This window comes from Trachurus trachurus, assembly GCF_905171665.1.
Source record: "Trachurus trachurus genome assembly, chromosome: 21".
Taxonomy (NCBI): Eukaryota; Metazoa; Chordata; class Actinopteri; order Carangiformes; family Carangidae; genus Trachurus; species Trachurus trachurus.
Genome location: NC_139899.1, coordinates 28537399 through 28559364, shown reverse-complemented (window position 1 = coordinate 28559364; position 21966 = coordinate 28537399). Strand labels below are relative to the sequence as shown.

The window sequence follows — 21966 nt, the reverse complement described above, 5'->3', positions numbered from 1 at the left end:
CCTTCTCTCACAATCAGTCTCTGTGTTATCGAACTTCCTGCGGCCTTGGGAGAGCTACATCAAACACCCTGCAGCAGGTCTCACACAGGTAAACTCATAACTTCCTAAAGTGTCTCCAAAGTGAAGAGAGAGAGTAAAAAGCCTTGTGAATAAAAATGTATGATTCAGAAAAGGAGACTTGAGTATTGATGTGTAATTATCAATATTACAGACAGAAGTTCATCAATTGAAAAGAAACGTGCTGAAGAAGTGAGAGTAAAAAAAAAAAGAAAAAACCCCGACAAAAATAGCAAAATAACAGCTTTTCATTTCCTCTTTAAAACGCCTTCAGTTTTTTTTTTGTTCCTCTAAATGTCTATTATTAGAGGATTATTTCCTTTCTAATGGTAATAAAGTGCATGTTGCTATGGTAATGTGTCAGGCTGAGGCAGAGCAACAGGGTGCGATTGGTCTGCGCTGAAGGAGGAGGGGAGAAGATGCAACAATGAAGACGTGACATTTATTTACCGCTCGTTAAAAAGCCTCTTCATCGGTAAACGGCGGCGCTGAGAGCGACGGGCCGAGGTGTCCGCTGTGACCCAATCAGCTTCCTGAGAAGAGCTGTCATTTCCTCACAGCGTCCCTGAACACCTCTAATAAGACCTCTAATAACAATAAGATTGAATCACTCTGTATCCGTTAACACCGGTTACCAGTAAGTCTGTTCTCTCCCTCCGATCGTCCACCACAGGGAAGATCCTCTAGTTGATCTACTGTATGAATTATATTAATGCTTAAATCCTTTTTCCGTTTCCTGTTGTTGCCCCAGGAAAATCTTTAGTAAATAAAATGTGAGGAAGAAAGTGGAAAACAGGGGAAAAGCTAAGTGTATGTAGGATGATCTAAACATAAAATTGGTATATTATGAAAGGCATGTGATAAATACATAAACTTTCAATCCAACTATGATTTAATGTTAAAGAGAAAACGGAAGCAGAAAAAGGAAACGGAAAAGGGGATGTTGAAACTCAGCCTCAAAATAGAAAAAGAAACTTCATTTATATTCAATAGAGTTAAGAAGTTGAATGGAAAAGGAAAAAGATATAAGGGAAAACAAACTTGTTCTCTATTGTTTTTCTGTTTTTTCCATTATAAATCATCGGAAGTATATATAATTGCCATCCAGATTCTTAAGGGTTTTCTTTTCCACAGAATCCTAATTAATGATCAAATTTATTTTGAAACGTTAAACCAGAGAAATAAAGAGTTTTACACGTTGTTAACTGTGACTGTGAAGTTTTTATATTGCCTGACTAATCCAACTAAAATTTAACGTTAAACAGAAAACGGAAAATGAAAAAAGAAAACCACGTACGGTAAGTAGAAAAATTAAACCCTCTGGGCCCTAGTTTCTTAGACCGAGCGAAGTCTAAGCTCAGCGCAGCTTCGCCACGCCAACGGGGCTGGACCAGGTCCATTTCGCAAGATTGGTGGGCCGCGCAGTCAGACTTAGACCAGCGTAAACCCTCCCCTCGTCCCTCCCACCGGCGCAAACGGCGAAGAGGGAGGAGAGAGGGCGGGAGGGAGACAGAAGGAGGAGAGAAAGGCGTGGAGTGGGTTTGACACAGCCGAGTCAGATCTTCACCAATCAAAGGAGCTCCTCTCCTCACCTTTAACTGCGCGGAGGGCGATGCGCGCTGCAAGTTTGTCATTTTATACTTGGACTGGACGGAGGAGACAGCGACGCCAGAGGCCGAACCTCTCCCCGGAGGAAACAGCTGTTTCCCCGGAGGTCCGAGCTCAGAGTGACCAACAATGAGTTTACTAATAATAATACAAATATCCTTAATCAGGTTTGATCTGATACACTGAGAACCCCTGCCCAATGAAAGAAACAACAACTAATAAACTAATAAAGAAACTCACATTTATTCAAACCCTGTAAGCAAGATGAGAGGTATAATACAACATAAACAAACACCATGCGTAACGGATGAAATCAGCGTAAAGGACGCTCTCTCTCTCTCTCTCTCTCTCTCTCTCTCTCTCTCTCTCTCTCTCTCTCTGTCCTCCTCTCTCTCTCTCTCTCTGTCCGTCTCTCTCTCTCTCTCTCTGTCCGTCTCTTTTTTTCTCTTTTTTTTCTGTGATAGAGATGCTGAGTATACTGTAGTAGGCTATATACTGACTATCTGATACCGAGGCAGTGGTGGTGGACTAAGAGAGATGATTATTTGTGTTTTGTTTTTCATTACGGCTGCCTGATGCGCTAATGAATTAATAAGTAAATAAATAAATAAAGCGATCATCACAAGGGCAGAGTGGTATCTCAACACAGCAGTGACATGCAGTCATCCACCCTCAGTCCTGCTTGGGACATCCACAGCTGCTTTTCAGTGCCAGTTCGTCCCTGCTGTGTTAATTCAGGTGGAGTTTCCTTTACGCACCGACAGCCTTTGATCTCTGCTTTGATCTGACGTCAGATGTGACGGGAAAATCTATATAGATATAAATTCACGTGTTGATTCCATTAGTTGCATTAAATAGTGGTTATTGTGGATATTTATTGCATTGAAATGTGCCTGGAACTGTGGAGATCTGCCTGTGAGGTCTTGGTGACGTGTGTGCACTGCACGTCAGTCAGCCAAACTTCCACTGCACCTGCTGCGCTTCGCCCTGCGCTGAGACTAGACCTGGTTGGAGGTGGCGAGCTTTCAGCGCAACCTCGGCGAGACATTTTCGCACAAAACTTCCACTGCACCAAGCTGAATCTGTGACGCCTCCCCCTGCTGCGCGGCCACGCCTATCTCAGCGCAGCGCGATCTACAAATCTCCCAATCTGACTTTGCGCTCGGCTGCGCTGGTCGAAACTTGCATTAGACCGGCTGCGTTACCTTGCGCCACCTGCGCTGCGCCAGCAAACTAGGGCCCTCTAATTTCCTCCACACTGCTCGTCCACTGCAATCCAAGTGTCTTGAAGGGAGATAGTCCAGAGTTTCCTCGAAACAACGTCATTTAGGACATTTTTACAGCCTAAACAGTCCTGTATTGCACTCTGACGTTCACGGGCGTGAACGCGAGTGCACGCCCCAGGCAAATTCAATACAGGACTGTTTAGGCTGTAAAAATGTCCTAAATGACGTATAGTTTCTGGTAAACTCTGGACTATCTCCCTTCAGGACACTTGGATTGCAGTGGACGAGCGGTGTGGAGGAATATTAGAGGGTTTAATTTTAATTTTATTGACTTTTTGTGTCGGACTCTCATAGAAAGTTTTGGTTGGACTAGGAACCGGCCTCCCGGGTCTCCAGATGCACTTTGAGGAATAAAAAACTACTCTGGAGTATTTCATTTCTGGGTGAACTAATTCCTTTAAACAATAACAAAAACACAGTAAAAAGATACAAAAGGGAAAACTAACTTTTTCTCTATTGTTTTTCTGTTTTTTCATTATAAATGATCCACTACGTTGGACTTTTTTTCTTCTTTTTTTAACTAATAAACTCTTGAAATCCTACTTAATGATATAATTTATTTTTGAAACATTAAACCAGAGAAAGAGTGAGCTTCACAGCTTGTTAAACAGTGAACTGATCAGGTTTCACAGTGTTTACTGAGAGTCACGTATCTCTCCATCTCCATTCATGATAATACAGACTAGAGTGTAAACAGTGGAGCAGGAGGTGGAGCAGCAGCTTACCTCTCTCCCTGCCTCCCTCCGCTCTTGGGGTTGACCAGGACCAGGAGGGGGTGAGTACCTGGGAGAGGGGTGATCTACAGGAAACAAAAAAAAAAAGATCTGTTCATCTCCACAACTTCCTACAGGATGGAGGATGGATGGATGGATGGATGGATGGATGGATGGATGGATGGATGGATGGATGGATGGATGGATGGATGGATGGATGGATGGATGGTATGGGCGTACCTGCAGCGCCTGTCCGTCTCCAGGGGAGAATTTAAAAGTCTGGTTGGTGTCGTCGGGGCTGGTGCTGGGCGGCGACTCCCCCTCGCCACCACGCTTCACCACAGACTGCCGGTCCTGAGAGGAGGAGCAGAGAGGCCAGAGGTGTTAATTACAACATTATACGCTCCGAAAGTTTCCCTCCATAAATCAAAGTGAGAGCTTCAGTCTTGTAAAAGATGTGAGGTATGCATGCCCTGCTGCAAATATATATAGATCCAGATACAAAATCAGCTTGTGTGTATTTGTAGAGGAAGCCGAGACGTCAGATCTAAAAAAAAATAAAAAAAAATAATAAAATAAAACATAGATTCATGACTGGGTGTAAAGATGAGGCAGGTGTTTGGTGTGAGATGTTGCAGGAGAAGCTCAGTCATCCATCCATCTGCTCCTCACTCATCATCATCCTCCAACAGGCCGCAGCAAGATGATGCGAACATCCTGCGAATTATCGACGTTTCCGAGCTCCTCAGGTGTTCCACTTCCCACCCGGCCGGCCGCGTCCCAGCTGTGATCATCTCAGGGTCTCGTCTCGTCTTTCATTCACCTTTAAAACCCCTGTCCCACCTGTAGGACGCTCCAGTCTTGATGGAGCTTCTTCTTCTTTTAGGTTTCTTTTGGTCTCTGGCTTCATATAACCTTGACAAAACTACTTCTACTACTGGGTTCAGATCTGAAGCTCATTGACCTCACTCAGTATCTATGTTTCTTCGGTCCAGCTCAGTTACAGCTCCACGAGGCCATTTGATGTGATGGGTTCATTGACCGAAGTCTGTCCGACTTTCAACCTTTTTCCATTCGACCGATTACGTCACAGAACAAACAATCGACAAACAAATAAGCTAGCGGCATGTGGAGCGGTAAAAAAAACAGCTCTGTATATTTTTTATGCTTGTCGGAGCCGATATTGTGTTTAAAATAGTTAAGATTTTAGTTGTAGGTTTATGATGTGCACACACTGGAGAGCAGTATACAGGTGGATTAGCAGCAGTGCCAGGTTTAGAGCTAAAAGGTTTTTTTGACCTTGAAGTTATGTTACCGTTATGATATTGTTGTTATAGCGTCATTTGTGGAATATCTTTGTGTGTAGGGAATCAAAGAGAAGCTTGGGTGTATATTGATGGAGATATTATCTACCTGGATGTACACACAACGTGAAATAAAACTCCTCAGTGACTTGTGACTTGAGTGGCTCTGAAAGTAAGTTTCATGTCTGCCACTACAATGCTTTTTCCAGCTTCTTCTTTTGTTGCACATGCATATATAAAGCTCTTATCATGCACTTCATACTTATACTGTATCTTTATAGACGCCTACATTTTCTCTTGCTCTTATATTGCACACTAGACTGGCCTTGTACTGCACTATCTGGTCTCTTTTTATTTATTGTCCTGGTGTTGTTTGCACTGGACTGCGTTTTAAACTGTCTAGGTGAGCGAGACGCCTCAATTTCCTTACAGCGATTAATAAAGTATTCTTTGATATGATTTGGAGACGACTGTGCCTTTCGCTTGGTTGAACTCTTCATAGTCTTGGGGGCTAATGTGACTCTTCTTGAGCACTTCTGATTTTGTCTTACACATAAAAGAATCAAAATACTGGACATAAAAAACACTCAAAATGTGCTTCAACTTCAAAAAGTGACAGAAAGTTGAGCAACTTTTGTCCAAAGCTGACGGCTCTTATGCTCAACGTGAGTTCGTTTTCATGCTGCAAATGTTGGTGTGACGAAGTTTGAACTGGAAGACACTTGTAGGTTTTTGTTTTTGTTTCTTCTTCTTCCAGGAGATAAACCGTTTCAGAAACTCTCCAGATCCAACTATCGATCAAACCCACAGCTGCCGTTCTGTCGACAGGAACCTCTGAACTTTAAATAAAGCGTCGGTCTGAGCCGCCAGCGACCGACACACAGCGGCAGTGAGTGAGGTCTATTGTGTACGAGCACAACGGTCGACTCATCCGGTCTGAAAATTAGATTTCTTTTAGTGAAACGATTTTTATTCTACGGGGACAAAGCGTCTATTGTAACACGTGTGTCTTGGTCTTGGGGTCTTGAGGGAACGGTTCTCACCAGGACGACGGGGCAGATGTACGAGGGCAGCAGAGTGTGGTCCCTCAGGGCGCCTCCATCGCACTCTGGCTTCACATTAGACGCACACTTATTATGGAGCTGCAGAGAGAGAGAAGAGAAGAGAAGAGAAGAGAAGAGAAGAGATGGGTAAGAAGCAGAAACATAAGAACTGTGGGCGTTGATCCATCTGCGACACTCAAACTGTTCCGATCAGATGTTTACCGGCAGCGAAACGCTCCGAACATCTCTGATCTGAGGTTTATTCTGCTGACAGGACGCACGGTGAATCAATCATAAACTCATACTCGTGTTATTTCTATACTGAGGATTTATAACAGTGAGATGAGGAGAGGTTGTTTGTGAAGTTGAGTGTCCAGATGGCAGCAGCTCTGTTGACCAAACTACAGGTCAGTGGCGACATCTAGTGGATGTGAAACGCAATGACAAGTAAAACATGTGAAATGTGTGTCTCTGTGTGTGTTTATATTGGTTTATATTTGAGTTTGGCTGAAATTAGTTTAGTTAAAGACGGGTTGGTATTCATAAGGATTAGGTGGCAGCTTATTAGGAACACACAACTACCATGCTGCTGTTGTTTCTCTGTCCTGTCGTGTTGTAATGGAGATATTGTCACAATTTCTCTCATCATTCTCTGTTTTAGTCCCTGTTTTATTTTGAAGGTCAGTGTCCAGTCTTCCTGTGTGTTCCCTGCTGTGATTATCTAACCCGTGCCTTGTTTCTTTTCATGTATTTAACCTCAGTGTTCCCATTCTCTGTGTGTAAACCTCTTGTTCATGCCTGTGTTTGTCCAGTTAGCTTTGTTCCTGCCTTTTTTTCTAAATTATCTAAATTATAAATTAAAATAAAACCAATTTGTTAACTCAACTGGACCCGCCTCTGCCTGAGTCTATATTTGGGTCACGATTCGCCCTCAACCTGACAGATATGTGACGACCGAACAAGTCATGTAAACACTGCGGTTTCTGCAGATTGTTCATCTTGTAGCTTGTTTTAGAGACATTTTAACTGTTCAGAACAACTCACAGGCAGCTAAGAACAGGGTGGACACAATAATAGAAACACTGAGGGAAAACAGCGCCACAAACCACAACTCCTCTCTCAAAATTATAACCTTCATCTGTGGTGACACGGACTGTGTGCAGCTTCCTGTGAACTAATATCTCTCTATATTTCTTCACCTTTATCCTTTGGGTATTTTATATCTTTAATTTCACTAAACTTTACTTCCTTTACTTCCCTGCTTTAGCAGATCTGTACATCCTTATTGTAATATTTTAATTATTGTAAAGGTTTTTATCAATCCTAAATGTTTCTACTGTTGCTCTATTTCTTTTTTCTTCACTTTTTTTGATTATATTGTGCTTTTGCTGTCACTTTACTGTAACTCAACACTGGTGTTTCTTGTGTCTAAGAGCTTTTAATTCATCTTTTGCTCAACTACACTGTAAATGAAGTCTCTGCCTCAGTGTGCTCCTGAGTTAAAACAAAGTTTTAATGAATGAATGAATTAATAATCTCCCTGTAAAATGACTCTACTGACACTACAGTGTTTTTCTATTGACTAACACACCAACAGTCTGGTATGTGGCCTCTGCAGGTGAAAGAGTTAACAGGTAAAGAGTGAACGACTCACAGTGATCTGACACCAGACACAGTGCAGGCCCGTCAGGCCCTGGTAGCACTTGATGCTTCTGTGACAGCGATCGCACTTTGTCGGAGAGTTTCCCTCCATCCACACATGCTGCATAGCCTGGAGGCGAGAGACAGAGACAGAGAGACAGAGAGAGAGAGAGAGAGAGAGGTCAGAGATTCAGCAGCTTAATTTAATTAGTTAATCAGACTGGATGTGACATTATTTAGGATTTAGAACTGGAGACTGTAACAACTGAGACTTTATGTCGCTTTTCTGGATAATAAAGTAAAATATTCCTTTTTGTTCACAACACACAGCTGATTTGTCCCTGTGTAACCTCAATGTAAGTTTTTTGACAACTATTTACTTCACTATTGATTATTCTGCAGTTTATTGATCTTTTTTGATTGATCTTTTTTTTTTATTCTTTTTTTCCACTGTCACTGTTTAGTGGTGTAGAAAAAAGACTGATGTGAAGCTGACAACAAAAACACAGATTTTTAATTCACAATCATGAACTGAAAAAAGGAAAAAGGGCCGAAACAGATCATTTTGAGAGACTTTAAATAACTAATGATTGTTTTTTCTGCTCGAGATTGACTTTAGAGTCTAAACCGTAGACTTTATAACACTGCAGAGACCCGACGACTCCCTGACCCGAATAAAAAGCTGCTTATTGACAGGAGGGTTTTTCCCGCGGCCCAACGGCGACTTGAGGTCGTGACCCTGAGCTGAATGAGAGGACAGAGCTCTACAGAGGAAAACCATCATGTGACCTGAGTCAGAGAAATCATCTTCAACCGGTCGATCACGTCACTGCTGAAACACAGAAGAAGAAAACCCTGCACGACCTCACTCAGTTTCCGGGTTGGGGTTGTTGTCTCAGTACTCTGCAGCGGTGTTTCCCAGCCATTGGGACGTGGAAACATTTATTAATTTAATTAATTTTAAGTAAATATTCCCAGTCATTTCCTAAAATGCGTGCCACAACTATAGTTCCCCCAGAAGAGCACAACATGTGGCACAACTGTGGGGTTGTCAAAAGTATCGATGCTAAAACGGCGTATCCGGATACATTACTGATTTCTAAAAGTATCGAGGTGAGGAGAAATGCATTGTAATGAATGTAATGAAGCCATAGCAACACATTAGACTTGTTTTTTATTTAACAAAAATAATAATAAAAACACGTTATAGGTGCTTTGGATTAAGAAAAAAGGCTGAAAGGGAAGCACTGCTGATGTATCGAATATGCTATGGCAGGTGGTTCTCAAACTTTTTTACATGAAGGCCCCCTAAACCACGGACCCCCCATTGGACAAAATTTTGAAGCAAATACCTTAAAATACACAAATATTTGTTCTGAGAATGAAGAGCATTACTTTTTTAGTCAGTGTATGTTTAAATTAGGGAGGAATTAAGATTTAAAAAAAAAAAAAAAAGTAAAATTTTCTAGAAAAAAATTTAAACATTTCCCAGAAAAATAGAAAGTTAAAAAAAAAAACCTTTTTAAAAAAAATAATTTCCCCCCCCCAAAAAAGTCACAAATGTTCTAGAAAAAAGTGGAAAAAATTCTAAAAAAAAAACAGTTTTAAAAGAATTCTAGAAAAGAATTCAACATAATAATTTCTCCCCCCAAAAAAAAGTTTTTAGAAAAAGTTCCAGAAAAAGCCATTAATTATTTTTTTTATCACCCCCCCCCCCAAAAAAAGAAAAAAAGTTTCAATGTTCTAGAAAAAAGAGGTGAAATTTTCAAGAAAAAGTTGAGAACCACTGTGCTATGGTATCAAGTATCGAATATCATCAGTATGAAGTTTGAAATTTTAGTATTGTGACAAATAATCTTACAACTCTGTGAAGACACATTTGGCCACGACAAACACCACAACAGCCAGAAAGAACAGAAATGCAGGAGAATAAGTACCACTTTTGTAGAACCATCAACACGTATGAGTGAGGGTGGTTGTATGTGTCTGGTGAAACGAAATGTAAATGGTCATGTGAAAAAGAATTTCCCTAGAGGGACAATAAATGTCTAAAGTCAAAGTCAAAGTCACTGTGTGTGTACTTACGTTGGTGTGTCTACGTGACTTGGCGTAGGTGCTGATGCAGGCAGCGATGTCTTTGGACACACAGCGCTCGTGCACTGTGTACTTGCATACTGCAGGAAAACAACAACAACAACATTTACAGTCTTACTCTCCACATTGCCTCCAGTCCGAACCCGTCAGGTGAAAACACAATCTAATAACAAGGTTCACAACGTCACGCTGATGATTTCAGACCACGAGTGACAACAACAACATCGACCTCCAGAGCTGCACAATTCAACCAGAGATGGAATTACATATGATGGGATGTTACGTAATGTTTCTTTAATGACTCTGATTCACTCACAGGAAAAACTAACAACTTCACTTTGAGACAGAGGCAGAGACAAGAAGAAGAAGATGAAGAAGAAGACAATCAGATCAGATGACGATGGGAGGGGCAGACGGAGAGATAATGACAGAAGCTGGGTTTCCATCCAAATGTATCGAATTTAAGAGCGGATTTTGTGAAAATGCGCAAAAAGCAAACGCGAATTTATGACCGTTTCCATTCATTATTGTTTTGCGATTATTGGGAGAGGAGGAGTGCGGCGTGAGATTACGACATAACAGAGCGTGAATGTTAGGGCTGGGACGATATGTATTTCTCCCGATTAGATTTTTCTACGATTTTTTGGATGGCGATTCAATTTAAATTGCGATTCTACGATATTGCAGATTCTCTCGATTTTTAGTCTTTAGCATTTTTAACATTTATCTGCGCACAAATACTGTAGGAGCCTATAAATTAACATACTCTTATAATTATAAAGTGTACTCTCTGTATGTAAAAAAAGGCTAACAAATGCACATTGCACAATATTTTAAAAAATTCAAAAAAATAAAAAAATAAAAAAATTTTTTTATTTTTCTTCAATCGATTTTTGAAAAAAAAAATTCGATTTAAAAATCACCAAAAAAGATATTGCGATATTATGTGAATCGATTTTTTCTCCCACCCCTAGTGAATGTATCCAACAGTTGACACTCAGCTGACACTCAACATCATGGACAATTTACATAATTTCCGGACTATAGACGCACCTGTATAATCCGCACCAGCTAAATTTTAAAAGAAAACACTGTACTTATATAGGCTGCACTTGAATATAAGCATCAGGTTTTCATGTTGTAACATGAGATATTTACACAGAAAGACAGTCGGGAACTGTCCAAGTCCGCTCGCTTTTCTGCTGTTTAGGTTACACTCCTCTCGCCCATGTGCATCTGTTGACAACAAAGCCGGCGAAAAATCAATAAATGTAGCGGTGGATAACGTTACATAACATATACGATGTTACGGCGTGTGATTGTGTAGTCTGAACCGTCATGAACAAAACATTACGGGTTACAGAGTGTGTTTGTGTTGCGGTGCAGAGACGAGAGCTGGGAGACCGGGGCGTCGTTCTCCATTTGTTTGAACGTCGCTGGGTGAAGTCCAGCAGCACTTCACCCACAAACTCTGGCTCAATTCACATAACCTGTTTCCATAACAAAAAGTCGCATTTTCATTTAATCGATACGCTGACAAATCCATCCCCTCCGAGCGTAAAAACTTTTATGCGCATTTACTGACTTTTTTCGAATTTCTGGCGTTTCCATTCAAGTATTTATTCGCAATTTTTGAAAATGCAAATAAAAAAAGGTGGATGGAAACGCAACTAGAGACAGGAGGAGGAGGAAGAGGAGGAGGAGGAGGAAGAGGAAGAGGAGGAGGAAGAGGAGGAGGAGGAGGAAGAGGAAGAGGAAGAGGAAGAGGAGGAGGAGGAGGAGGAGGAGGAGGAGGAGGAGGAGGAGGAAGAGGAAGAGGAAGAGGAGGAGGAGGAGGAAGAGGAAGAGGAAGAGGAAGAGGAGGAGGAGGAGGAGGAGGAAGAGGAGGAGACTCACAGGAGCAGCAGAGGCCCTGCTTGCGGACGCCGAGCAGCATGGTGTGGCAGTAGTTGCAGTACGCTGGTTTGTTGAAGTGCTTCAGACGCCAGACGTGCTGCCCGTCCTCCTGCACGTTCTGCAAACACACAACAGACACACAACAGACACACACACACAACATGATGGAAACTCTTCTTTTAATGGGACAGAGTCGACTCTCACAAACAGACCGGATCAAACCGCCTTTAACTCAAACTGCTCCACGATTCAATTTAAGTTATAACCTGCAACATTTACACTTTCACAGCGTCTGACGCAGCTTCGTTTGAACCTACAGTAAATACTTTTTGTGTCGTTCCTCAGAAACCACTGGGATGTTTGTTTTCAACCTTCATAGGAAGTATTTTTTCTTTATTTATTATATTTTCAAGCTGTGACAGTGAATCTCATCACTGTCACAGCTTGAATTTAATATTTTATTTATTGTTGGAAGATATTTTCAACACAATATTCTGATCAGAGAAAATTATATTTCCCTCTGAAGGGGAAATGTATATATATATATATATATAGATATAAAACTTATACTATATAAACTACTTCAAACACCAGTGGTGAGTGTGAGAGGCAGCCAGCATGATCACACAAACAAAGAGGAGAGAGGGGTGCGGTCTGACAAACTTCACTACAGTGCATAATCTGAGCTTCAAGGAAGAAAAAAAAACAAAAACAAATAAAAAAATATTTATATATACACATACACACAAACATATATATATATGTATATATAAACAAATACAAAATACATTGAAAGCTTCTCGGGCAGTGTAGGGTAAGAATACCAGAAAAAAAAGATTTGTTGTACTAAAAATAATCAGTTAAAAAGTGTGAAGAAACCTCACACAAGTGAATCTGCACAGTCTTGTCCATCTCCACACACACACACACACACACACACACACACACACACACACACACACACACAGAGAGAGAGGCAGGTCCGTACCGTGTCCATGCCCAGCAGCACCAGCAGAGGGATGGTGGTGAGGCCTCCTCTGATCCACTCCTCCAGGGTGACGGTCCCGTCGCGGTCGTAGTCGATCTCCTCCATCATCTCCTTCAGGATCTACACAACCACAAAGAATCTGTCTGAGCTGCACAAACAACAACTCTACAACTCTTCTGTTGAATAATGTTCTTTAAGTTAAAACAAAGTACTTCACAGAACACAACTGAATTACAGCACAGTATCAGCCCAGCTGTGATGTAAAGAGGACAACCACGTAAGATGAGTAAAACTGAGTTACAGTTCGTAGAGAAAGTGAATTCATAGAAAATATGTTTTTAAAAGTTGATCAAAACTCCACAAACCGTAGATACAGTGGAGAAAATAAGACTTCAACCCCCTGTTGATTGTTGCCCTTATTCGACTTGATCAAATGTAAATTAAGATATTATTCCTGGGTGTTTTATTGATATTCTGTCTCTTTCTGTTAAAATAAACTTTACCATAACAATCAGCAGGAGATCAAATACTTATTCTCCCACTGTAGATACGGTAGATCCCTGAACAAGCTGTAAAAAGTTGTTATTAAAACCTTGAAACCAACTGCAGACTGTGGAGGTGTGACGTGTTTTGTCTCCTTTAGTTTTTGTGAGGACGAGTCTCACCGCCTCATTCTGTGTGTTTATCGTCTGTGTTGTTGAAAAGCATGAATGAAGCCGATTACAACCGTCCTGAACGGGGGAAACGGAGGTGTGAAACTCGGTCTCTCTGTCTCTGTCTGTCTGTTTTCTGTCGAGTCGTTTGTCTTTGTTTCACTCTGTTGTGTCGAATAATTTACTGTAGTTTTTTGTCAGATGAGAGTCAATAATGACACAAGCCTCACAGAGGGAGAGGTGTGTGTGTCTGTGTGTGTCTCTGTGTGTGTGTGTCAGACTTTATTGCCACTGTGTGAATGTGTCTGTTTGCTCACCGGCCTCAGTTCTGTTGAATCCCACTCCAGATACTCGGCTACATGAACCATCTGATTGATGATACGATCCAACTCCTGCAAGAAGAGAAGAGAAGAGACACACAGCAGAGGGATGTAAACCACTAAAACACACACATATACACACACACACACACGGTTCAACCAGGAGCACGAGGTGTGAGAAATGTTAAAAACGTTCCCCTCTGTGACCTCATACATGTGTGTGTTGATATTAAACTGAGCAGAACCAACGAGCGAGCGCTGATCTCATGTAAACACTGGAGTTGGGTTTCTATTCCTGGAGCTGCTGCTGCTGCTGCTGAGAGCTAAAGGCCAACGACAGAGACAAAACACAGAGAGGAAGACGAAGAGGAGGAGGATGGGGAAGAGGAGGATGAGGAGGAGGAGGAGGAGAAGCAGAGACCAGGGTTCCTACAGGTTCCTTCAGGTTAAATTCAAGTCTTTTTAAGACCTTTTTAAGACCATTTATATAAAAATGTAATACCTATTTCACTGCCCTACCGGCAAAGAAAAGTGAAATCCTCAAATTTCAGAGCGTTTACTGTAAATTAAACCAACACTAAGGAACTTTTCAACCTTCATAAAATATTTTCATAACTTTTGTGATGATACATCGACTTACAACAAGTTGAATGACACCTCTGTCATGGCCTGAGGGGGTCTGTATCTCTTTCTCTGGCACTAAGCAACTTTGAGGAGCATGGTAGGAACCCTGCTCTCATTTAAGTTTCACTTTCACTTTTGCGAGTCACAACAAGGAGGGAACAGGCAAAACGGCACTTTAGCAATGGATTATGTTTGTGTTTTCACTTTGAAATGATCCACTGGAAACAGAAACTTAGTTTTGATGTCTTCTGTTAATTTTAATGCAGGATATTTACAGGGCTTCACACTAGTGTTCATGGGAAATGGAGTCTTCCTTCAGGCAAAACACTACCGCTTTGGTCCACAGGCGCCGCCAAACTCAACCAAAACTGAAAGTTCTTTAGTACTGCTTTAACTGTATCATCCCACTATTTTTCTGCTCTTTGTGCTCTGCTAAGGGTGTAACAATATCAAAATCTCACAATATTACAACACCTCAATAACAAGTCATGGTATTTATTGCAGTATCATACTGTAAGGCATCATGATATCAAAATCTCACTGTATGATAGATAATACCATATAGGCTCCACAGTACAAGATTTATTCCACTATCCATAAGTCAGCAAGAAGAACATTGGTGATTCGTGGTTGACAAATGAAACTTTTGACTAAAAATGCAATATGGAGAAGTTAAATACAGCACAACTTTTAAGACCCAGAAATCAAAATTCAAGACTTTTTTCAAGTCTTTTTAAGGTATTGTTTCCAAATTCATAAATTCAATGCTTTTAAGACTTTTTAAGACCCCGCGGGAACCCTGAGAGACGGACCACTCACCGAGCTGTCCAACACCCCGTTGCCGTCGGTGTCGTAGAGCCGGAACATGACTAGAGGAGAAGGAGAGGAGAGCAGAGATCCCATGAGGAGTCGGAGCAGAGCTGGTCAGGTCCAAGTCTCAATGAGCTCTGTTTCCCTGGACGCGGGGTTAAAGCAGAACGCCGAGCTACTTCTGGACCGGTGTTGCATGGAGGAGGAGGAGGGGGGGGGGGGGGGGGGGGGGGGGGGTAGTTAGCAGAGATTACAGGATCCTCATGTACTGTTTGTAAATATAGAGGCTGAGACACTGAGATAGTGAGAGGAGGTCAGGGATTAAGGCCTGGGAGGAGGAGGAGGCAACAGGCTCATTAGTGTGGCTGTCAACCTGAGCACACACACACACACACACACACACACACACACACACACACACACACACACACACACACACACACACACACACACACACACACACACACACACACACACACACACACACACACACACACACACACACACACACAGGTGCTCAGATCTGATGTTTTGCTTTCGCTGGTTCACATGAGCTTTTAAAATGTGGCCTTTTTCCAGACCCTAATTTCCAGACTTCTCAAAAAAACATTTGAGTAATTATTATTAGTGTATCATGTAAATAAATTATTATTATTATATTATATTATTTTATTTATTGATTTTCATTATTCTGAATGTGTGTGCCATAATGTCACCAAATAATTTCCAAGAGATTGTAGCTAGGTACAATAACACATGCAGAATAATTAACCCAAATAACTTCAGATAAGACCAAACCCAGAGAAGTATTAAGACAAATATATTTCCATACAATAGTTTCCATTTTCCATACTTTTCCAGACCCGGAAATGTATAAAATCAAATTCCATACTTGCGTAGGAACCCTGGGCCTGTGTCAGATTCCAGTCAACAATAACGGTGACGCAGGTGCAGCAAGGTGTTGTGTTGGATGAAATGAGCATTTTTAGCTTTTATTTCAGAGTGTCTGTGCAGCTGCTATGGAGGAAATGAATGAAGAAGACCAACTCTGTGTTTTGGCGTTTTGCGGTGCTTTTTGCGGTCTGTGTGGATGTAGAAACAGTTTCAGTCTCCATCGAGCTGGACTCTGGACTTTTTCTCAAGGCCAGTCAAGACCACAGCTGTAGTGTCGTAAATGTCTCTCTGTCTCTGTCTCACTTTGGTTTATGGGATGTAATTCAATAAGTTTCAGTTAATTCAAATAGTTGTACTAAAGTATCTGCTTGTGTTAAACCATCTGAACAACTTGGTGTCACCAGTGTCGACAGTGGGAGGAGACTTCAGCAGCTTCTGTGCTGTGTTCTTCTGTTCAATACAAACTTTGTTTACTACATTAAATATGGTTTATATTTTAGATCAAATCATCTTTTCTTTTTAAACTGAGGAGGAAAAATATAAATATAAAGACACATGGTTATTATGAGGACAACACAACACTAGCGGAGATGAAGCCAGGAGCCCACCTCTCCTGGCTTCATCTCCGCTAGTGTTGTGGCCAAGACCAGAGCAGACCAAGATCTAGACAAGACCAAGACTTTGAGGGGGTTGAGACCAAGTCCAAGACCGAGACCAAACCAATGCAAGACCATTTCCAAGAACCATCACTGTATCCAGCACCAGTCCTCATAATAATCACGTGTCTTGATATTTACATTCTTCCTCCTCAGCTAAAAAGAAAAGATGATTTGATCTAAAATCTGATGTCAACAGCAAAATGTGACAAATGTCGATATAAAGTGACGTAAAAGTTGCAAAAAAAACAACAACTCAGGACCAGATATGGAAGTCGGCTGAGTCTGATTGGAAATAAATCCGGTTTTAATGTTCACACAACTTCAAAATCATCTTGCCTGGTCTCTTGACCCCCGAAAATCTGATTTGGGACACTTCTGCCTGCAGTCTGCACGTAACCATGGACACACACATTGCGAACGACAGCTGCCGCCGCTCGATCTCGACCTCCACCCACACACACACCCCTCACCCCCCTCCCCTCGTCCCCCGTGTCACTCACACTCCAGCTTGTCCTCCGGCGTCCCCCTCTCCAGCAGCGAGAGGTAGCAGACGATGTCCTTGAGGAAGACCACCTGGGGCGCCGGCAGGGGGGGGCCCTTCTGGGGCGACGGGCTCCTCCGCAGCGACAAGTGCTTCTCAGAGTGGCTCCGCTCTGTCGATGGACGCAAAACACACAGAGTGTTCACAGCTACGCACACACACACAGAGCAGTCATCACTACACACACACACACACACACACTGGGCCGACAGAGTGAACGACACATTGAAGGATCAAAAACCCACTCTGGTCCTGCAGCTGCACAGAGACAAAAGCGAAGCGCGGAGAACAGGTGGACAAAGACTCTGTTGTTTACACTGCAGGACAGAGGACGGTGATGTCACAGGCTGCTGACCAACAACAATATGACATCATGTGACAGGGACGACGGATCTGAACCAGGACCTGGACCTGACCTCAGTTAAAGGGATAGTTCACTCAAAATTGAAATTTTCTCACTCATTATCTACTCACCCTCATGTCGACTAAGGGCTGGGAGAAGTTTCAGAGTCCTCCGTGGCTTCTCTGAGTTACAGGGGGTCTCGGCGTAGCAGTGCATGTCCATATAACGGTTGCAAATGGATACCAACTGTCTTCATAACAAAAAGACACACGAAAAAACATCCAAATAACCTCCATAGTGCTCGTATGTAATGTCCGTCTTGTATTGAAGCCCCGAAATGTGAAATTGTTCTGAAAATAATTAAATAAGTCTATATTTCAAGCTTGTTTTGTAGCAGAAGCTCCTCTTCCTTGTCCACCGGCGTCAAACAAGCTTGAAAAATAGACTTATTTAAATTTTTTCGGAACAATTTCGCATTACGGGGCTTCAATACAAGACGGACATTACATACGAGCAGCATGGAGGTATTTGGATGTTTTTTGGTGTGTCTTTTTGTTACGAAGACAGTTGGTATCCATTTGCAACCGTCATATGGACATGCACTGCTACGCCGAGACCCCCTGTAACTCAGAGAAGCCACGGAGGACTCTGAAACTTCTCCCAGCCCTTAGTCCACATGAGGGTGAGATGGATAATGAGTGCAATTTGAATTTTGGGTGAACTATTCTTTTAACTACACCTGGTTTGTCTCCAGTGAACAGGAAGTATCAACTTTTATTAGACGCCTTTTGTCATCGTTGGACTGAGGCCCAGAGAATAAAGGACGAGTGGAGAAGGAAACCAGAGCCAGACCTCAGGATATTCTACATCTGAAACTACCGTATAGTCAATCCTGTTGTAACTAAACTCACACAGCAACACTAACATGACCAGCCCCAGAAACTGCATCATATGAGTGGACAGAGCCGTGATGGCGTCGGTATAATTCACTGCAGAGAATAAACGGAATATTTGTCAGTTAAGTTTTTGCTTGAAAAATAACTAAAAGATGTTAAAATAGTTGCAGCTTTACTGAATAACAAATGCTTCTGATAAAAAAAACAACCAATAAACTAAATAAAAATATGAGGTCATGTGGCAACAACTAAAAAGAGAAGACATGATGTGATGGATTTAAATCAAAGCTCAAGCGAAATAAAAAGGACTGAGTCCATCACAGCCCCCCTCCTCCAGTAAACCACACTGGACGGTAGAGGTGTGCCAAAAAATCGATTCACATAAGTCGCAATTCTCATTTAATACGAATCAGAATCGATATAAAAAGTCCCAAAATCGATTTTAAAAGATAAAAAAAAATGAAACAAATCTGCTGGCTGTCGGCCTCCATTTCCTTAGAATTTAAAAGGCAGCATGTTTAACTGCACTATTTTTTTTTAAATAAAGAGGCACTTTTAATTTTGCTACTTAAGCAATATGTGATATTGCTTTTATGCAACAGTTTCAACAATTCCATCTAAGCATGGATACATGTTTAAAACTCAATAAATGTGAAAAAGACACTTTAGTCATTCTGTCTTGCAAAGCAGACTGGAGTAGATCACGAGGATCCTTTGCACACCGATAGACTGAAGCAGAAATCATTAGGAATCAAATCGTTTTGAATCGAAAATTGATTTTGAATCGAATCGTAGCCCCAAAAATCTAATTGTTAGATAGTAAAAGATTCCCCCCCTTTACTGGACGGTTAAACCTGACCGTCCAGCTGCTGTCGGTCTCACCTGGGGAGAGTTTGGGGGACGCTGGGGACCGGGCGGGAGCGGCGTTGGGGGTCAGGGCGTTGCTGCTGCTGCAGCAGCCCTCCGAGGCCTTGACCTGGGTGCAGGGGGACCGGTGGGGCCCCCCCGGCGTTTGGCCCCCGGTCCCCGAACGCTGCGAGGAGGAGCGAGACGAACAAGGGGAGGTGGTGGCTCCAGAGCCGGCGGCGGTGCCCGAGTGCTCCGGCGTGTGGCGGCCCATCGCTGACAGGATGCTCTTACCGTTCATCCCTGAGAAGGAGGAAGAAGAAGAAGAGAGAGAAGAAGGAGGAAGAGGAGAGATTAGTGGAAGAGAAAAGATGGAAACAGTTCAAGGAGAGGAGGAGCAACATGAATTGAATTGAATTGAATTGAATTGAATTGAATTGAATTGAATTGAATTGAATTGAATTGAATTGAATTGAATTGAATTGAATTGAATTGAATTGAAAGCCTTTATTGTCATTATACATCAGTACAACGACATTATGTTGCTACTCCACTACTGTAGGTATGCAATCAATAAATAGATAGTAAAATAGTAGCCTGACAAGCCAGACTATATCATTAACATGTCTAGTCTGGCAACGACCGGTAGACCTCGGCTCAATCCAGGGGGCGGGATGAAGGCTGTCTTTCAAACTGCCTCTGCACGCAATAGGGTAGCGCTACGACCAATCAGAGCAAAGAGCAGGATGACGTTAGCCTGACAAGCCAATTAAAATGTATGTCGTCATGGCGTTAAGCCCGCCCAACGACTCTCTAAACAGATAGAGCGCTGTGATTGGTGAACACAATCGGTGTTCAAGACTCAAAAAGTTCCCATGGCTCGTTTCTAGACCCACCTACGGAGCAAATATATTTGCTGCCACTAGGGTGCGTCTAGATTTCTAGGCTAGTAAAATAGTAAAAACAATAAAACAATAAATAAAACCAACAACATCTATACAGAAAGTGCAAGAAATGGAGAAATGAAAAAACACATTGTAAAAATTCACAACAGGTACAAACAGCTCAGGACGCAGGGAGGGACAGGAAGCAGGTGACACCACCAGACCAGGTTGAACCTTTCACAATAAAAGCATCAAGTCACTCACAGCAACAAAACAACACACACACACAGGAGGTCACAGCCGTCAGGACCCCGACCCCCCACCTCCCCTCCTCCCTCCTGGTGGGGGTCCGGCTGCTGCTCTGGTACCTGTGATGGGGGCACAGGCCACTTCAGTCTGAATAGAGATGCCTGCGTCTATGGAGCGGGTTTCTGCCGGTCGGTCAGAAGGAAAGAGAGAGAGACGGCAGCAGCAGCAGCAGCAGCAGCAGCAGGAGCAGCAGGAGAGAGTGAACAGCAGTGAAGAGGAGGAAACTGTAGCATGAAGAGTACTATATACAGTATAATACATACTGGATACAGAATGAAGAGTACTGTATGCAGTATAACACACTGTATACATCATAAAAAATACGATATACAGCATGAAAAATATGATATAGAGCACAGTAAATATTGTATACTTCATGCTGTACTGTATACAACATAAGAATACTATATGCAGCATAGTACATACTGTATTCATCATTAAAAATACTATATACAGCATGAAGAATACTGTATACAGCATAAGACCTACTGTACTGTATACATCATTTAAAATACTTCATACAGCATGAAAACTATACTATACTATAATACTATATAGAGCAGAGCACAATAAATACAGTATACAGCATAATACAGACTGCATTCATCATAAAAATGTTATATAAGAAATACTTTACACAGTGCATAACATAAAATAATATATACAGTATAATAAATACTGCATAAAATATAAAGAATACAGCTTAATAAACACTGTATACAGAATTACTATATACAGAAAAAAATACAAAAAATGTGGATACTATATACAAGACATACAGATAAAGCGTAAAAAAACACACACATGTAAAACTGTTTTCTACAGTATATTATACACAATGTAAAGAATATTACATTCACTATATTGTATAGAAGTGCTATTATCAAAGTATAAAATATAAGAAAGACTATCCACAATACATAGAATACTCTATTTAGGAAAAAATGATGAATGATCTGAAATATAAAATGTGACTTTCCTGTGTCTTATTATATAGAGTATTAAAAACACTAGACAGTATAAAGAAAGCTGTATCCAGACAACAGGTCTCCACCGGAGCCAGAAACATGTTGAGTTAAGTGAGTGCACCAAAATAAAAGCCCCAGAAACATTACAGTACATGATATTATATTGGTAGAGACAGAGGCATGATGACACTGTGTGTTGTCGGGGCAGATCTGGGGTCAGTATAACTCATTTAATCTCATCGTCCTGAGCTTCAGATATAAAAACCACCTGCTGGATAAAGGATCGATTATAATTAATTAATAAATACAAGAGGGCTGAATCACAACCGTCAATAATAAAAACCTCAGTGGAGGGTTTGATCAGTGTGATCGGCTCAGTCTGGTTCATGTTCCTCAGGACGTCCAGCAGGTGGCAGCGCAGCCCGCCGTCAGCTGCTGGGAACTTCACTCAAACTAACAGCATCTACTGAAGCTTCACTGGTCCTCATGGAGCTGATGGGTTTGTTTAGTTTTTACCTGGAGCAGCAGGTGGAGGATCTAAAAGTCTATTTGGTAACACTTTATAATAAGTACACACTATTAAGCTGAG

The 21966-nt window shown here is 41.7% G+C and overlaps 1 protein-coding gene across 1 annotated transcript in view; it reads right to left on the bottom strand.

The window, feature by feature from the left end:
* The window catches only part of dgkg (diacylglycerol kinase, gamma), a gene marked incomplete at its 5' end in the record, with an annotated part of 126927 nt that overhangs the window by 82496 nt on the left and 22465 nt on the right, over positions 1–21966 (bottom strand). The window contains 12 exons of the mRNA XM_083997045.1: positions 3677–3750; positions 3905–4018; positions 6012–6110; positions 7666–7782; positions 9738–9826; positions 11643–11760; positions 12631–12750; positions 13601–13675; positions 15047–15096; positions 17091–17243; positions 19253–19519; positions 20469–20531. Of these exons, the coding sequence (XP_083853171.1) occupies positions 3677–3750; positions 3905–4018; positions 6012–6110; positions 7666–7782; positions 9738–9826; positions 11643–11760; positions 12631–12750; positions 13601–13675; positions 15047–15096; positions 17091–17243; positions 19253–19519; positions 20469–20531 (1339 nt within the window). The remainder of the gene's footprint in view (positions 1–3676; positions 3751–3904; positions 4019–6011; positions 6111–7665; positions 7783–9737; positions 9827–11642; positions 11761–12630; positions 12751–13600; positions 13676–15046; positions 15097–17090; positions 17244–19252; positions 19520–20468; positions 20532–21966) is intronic.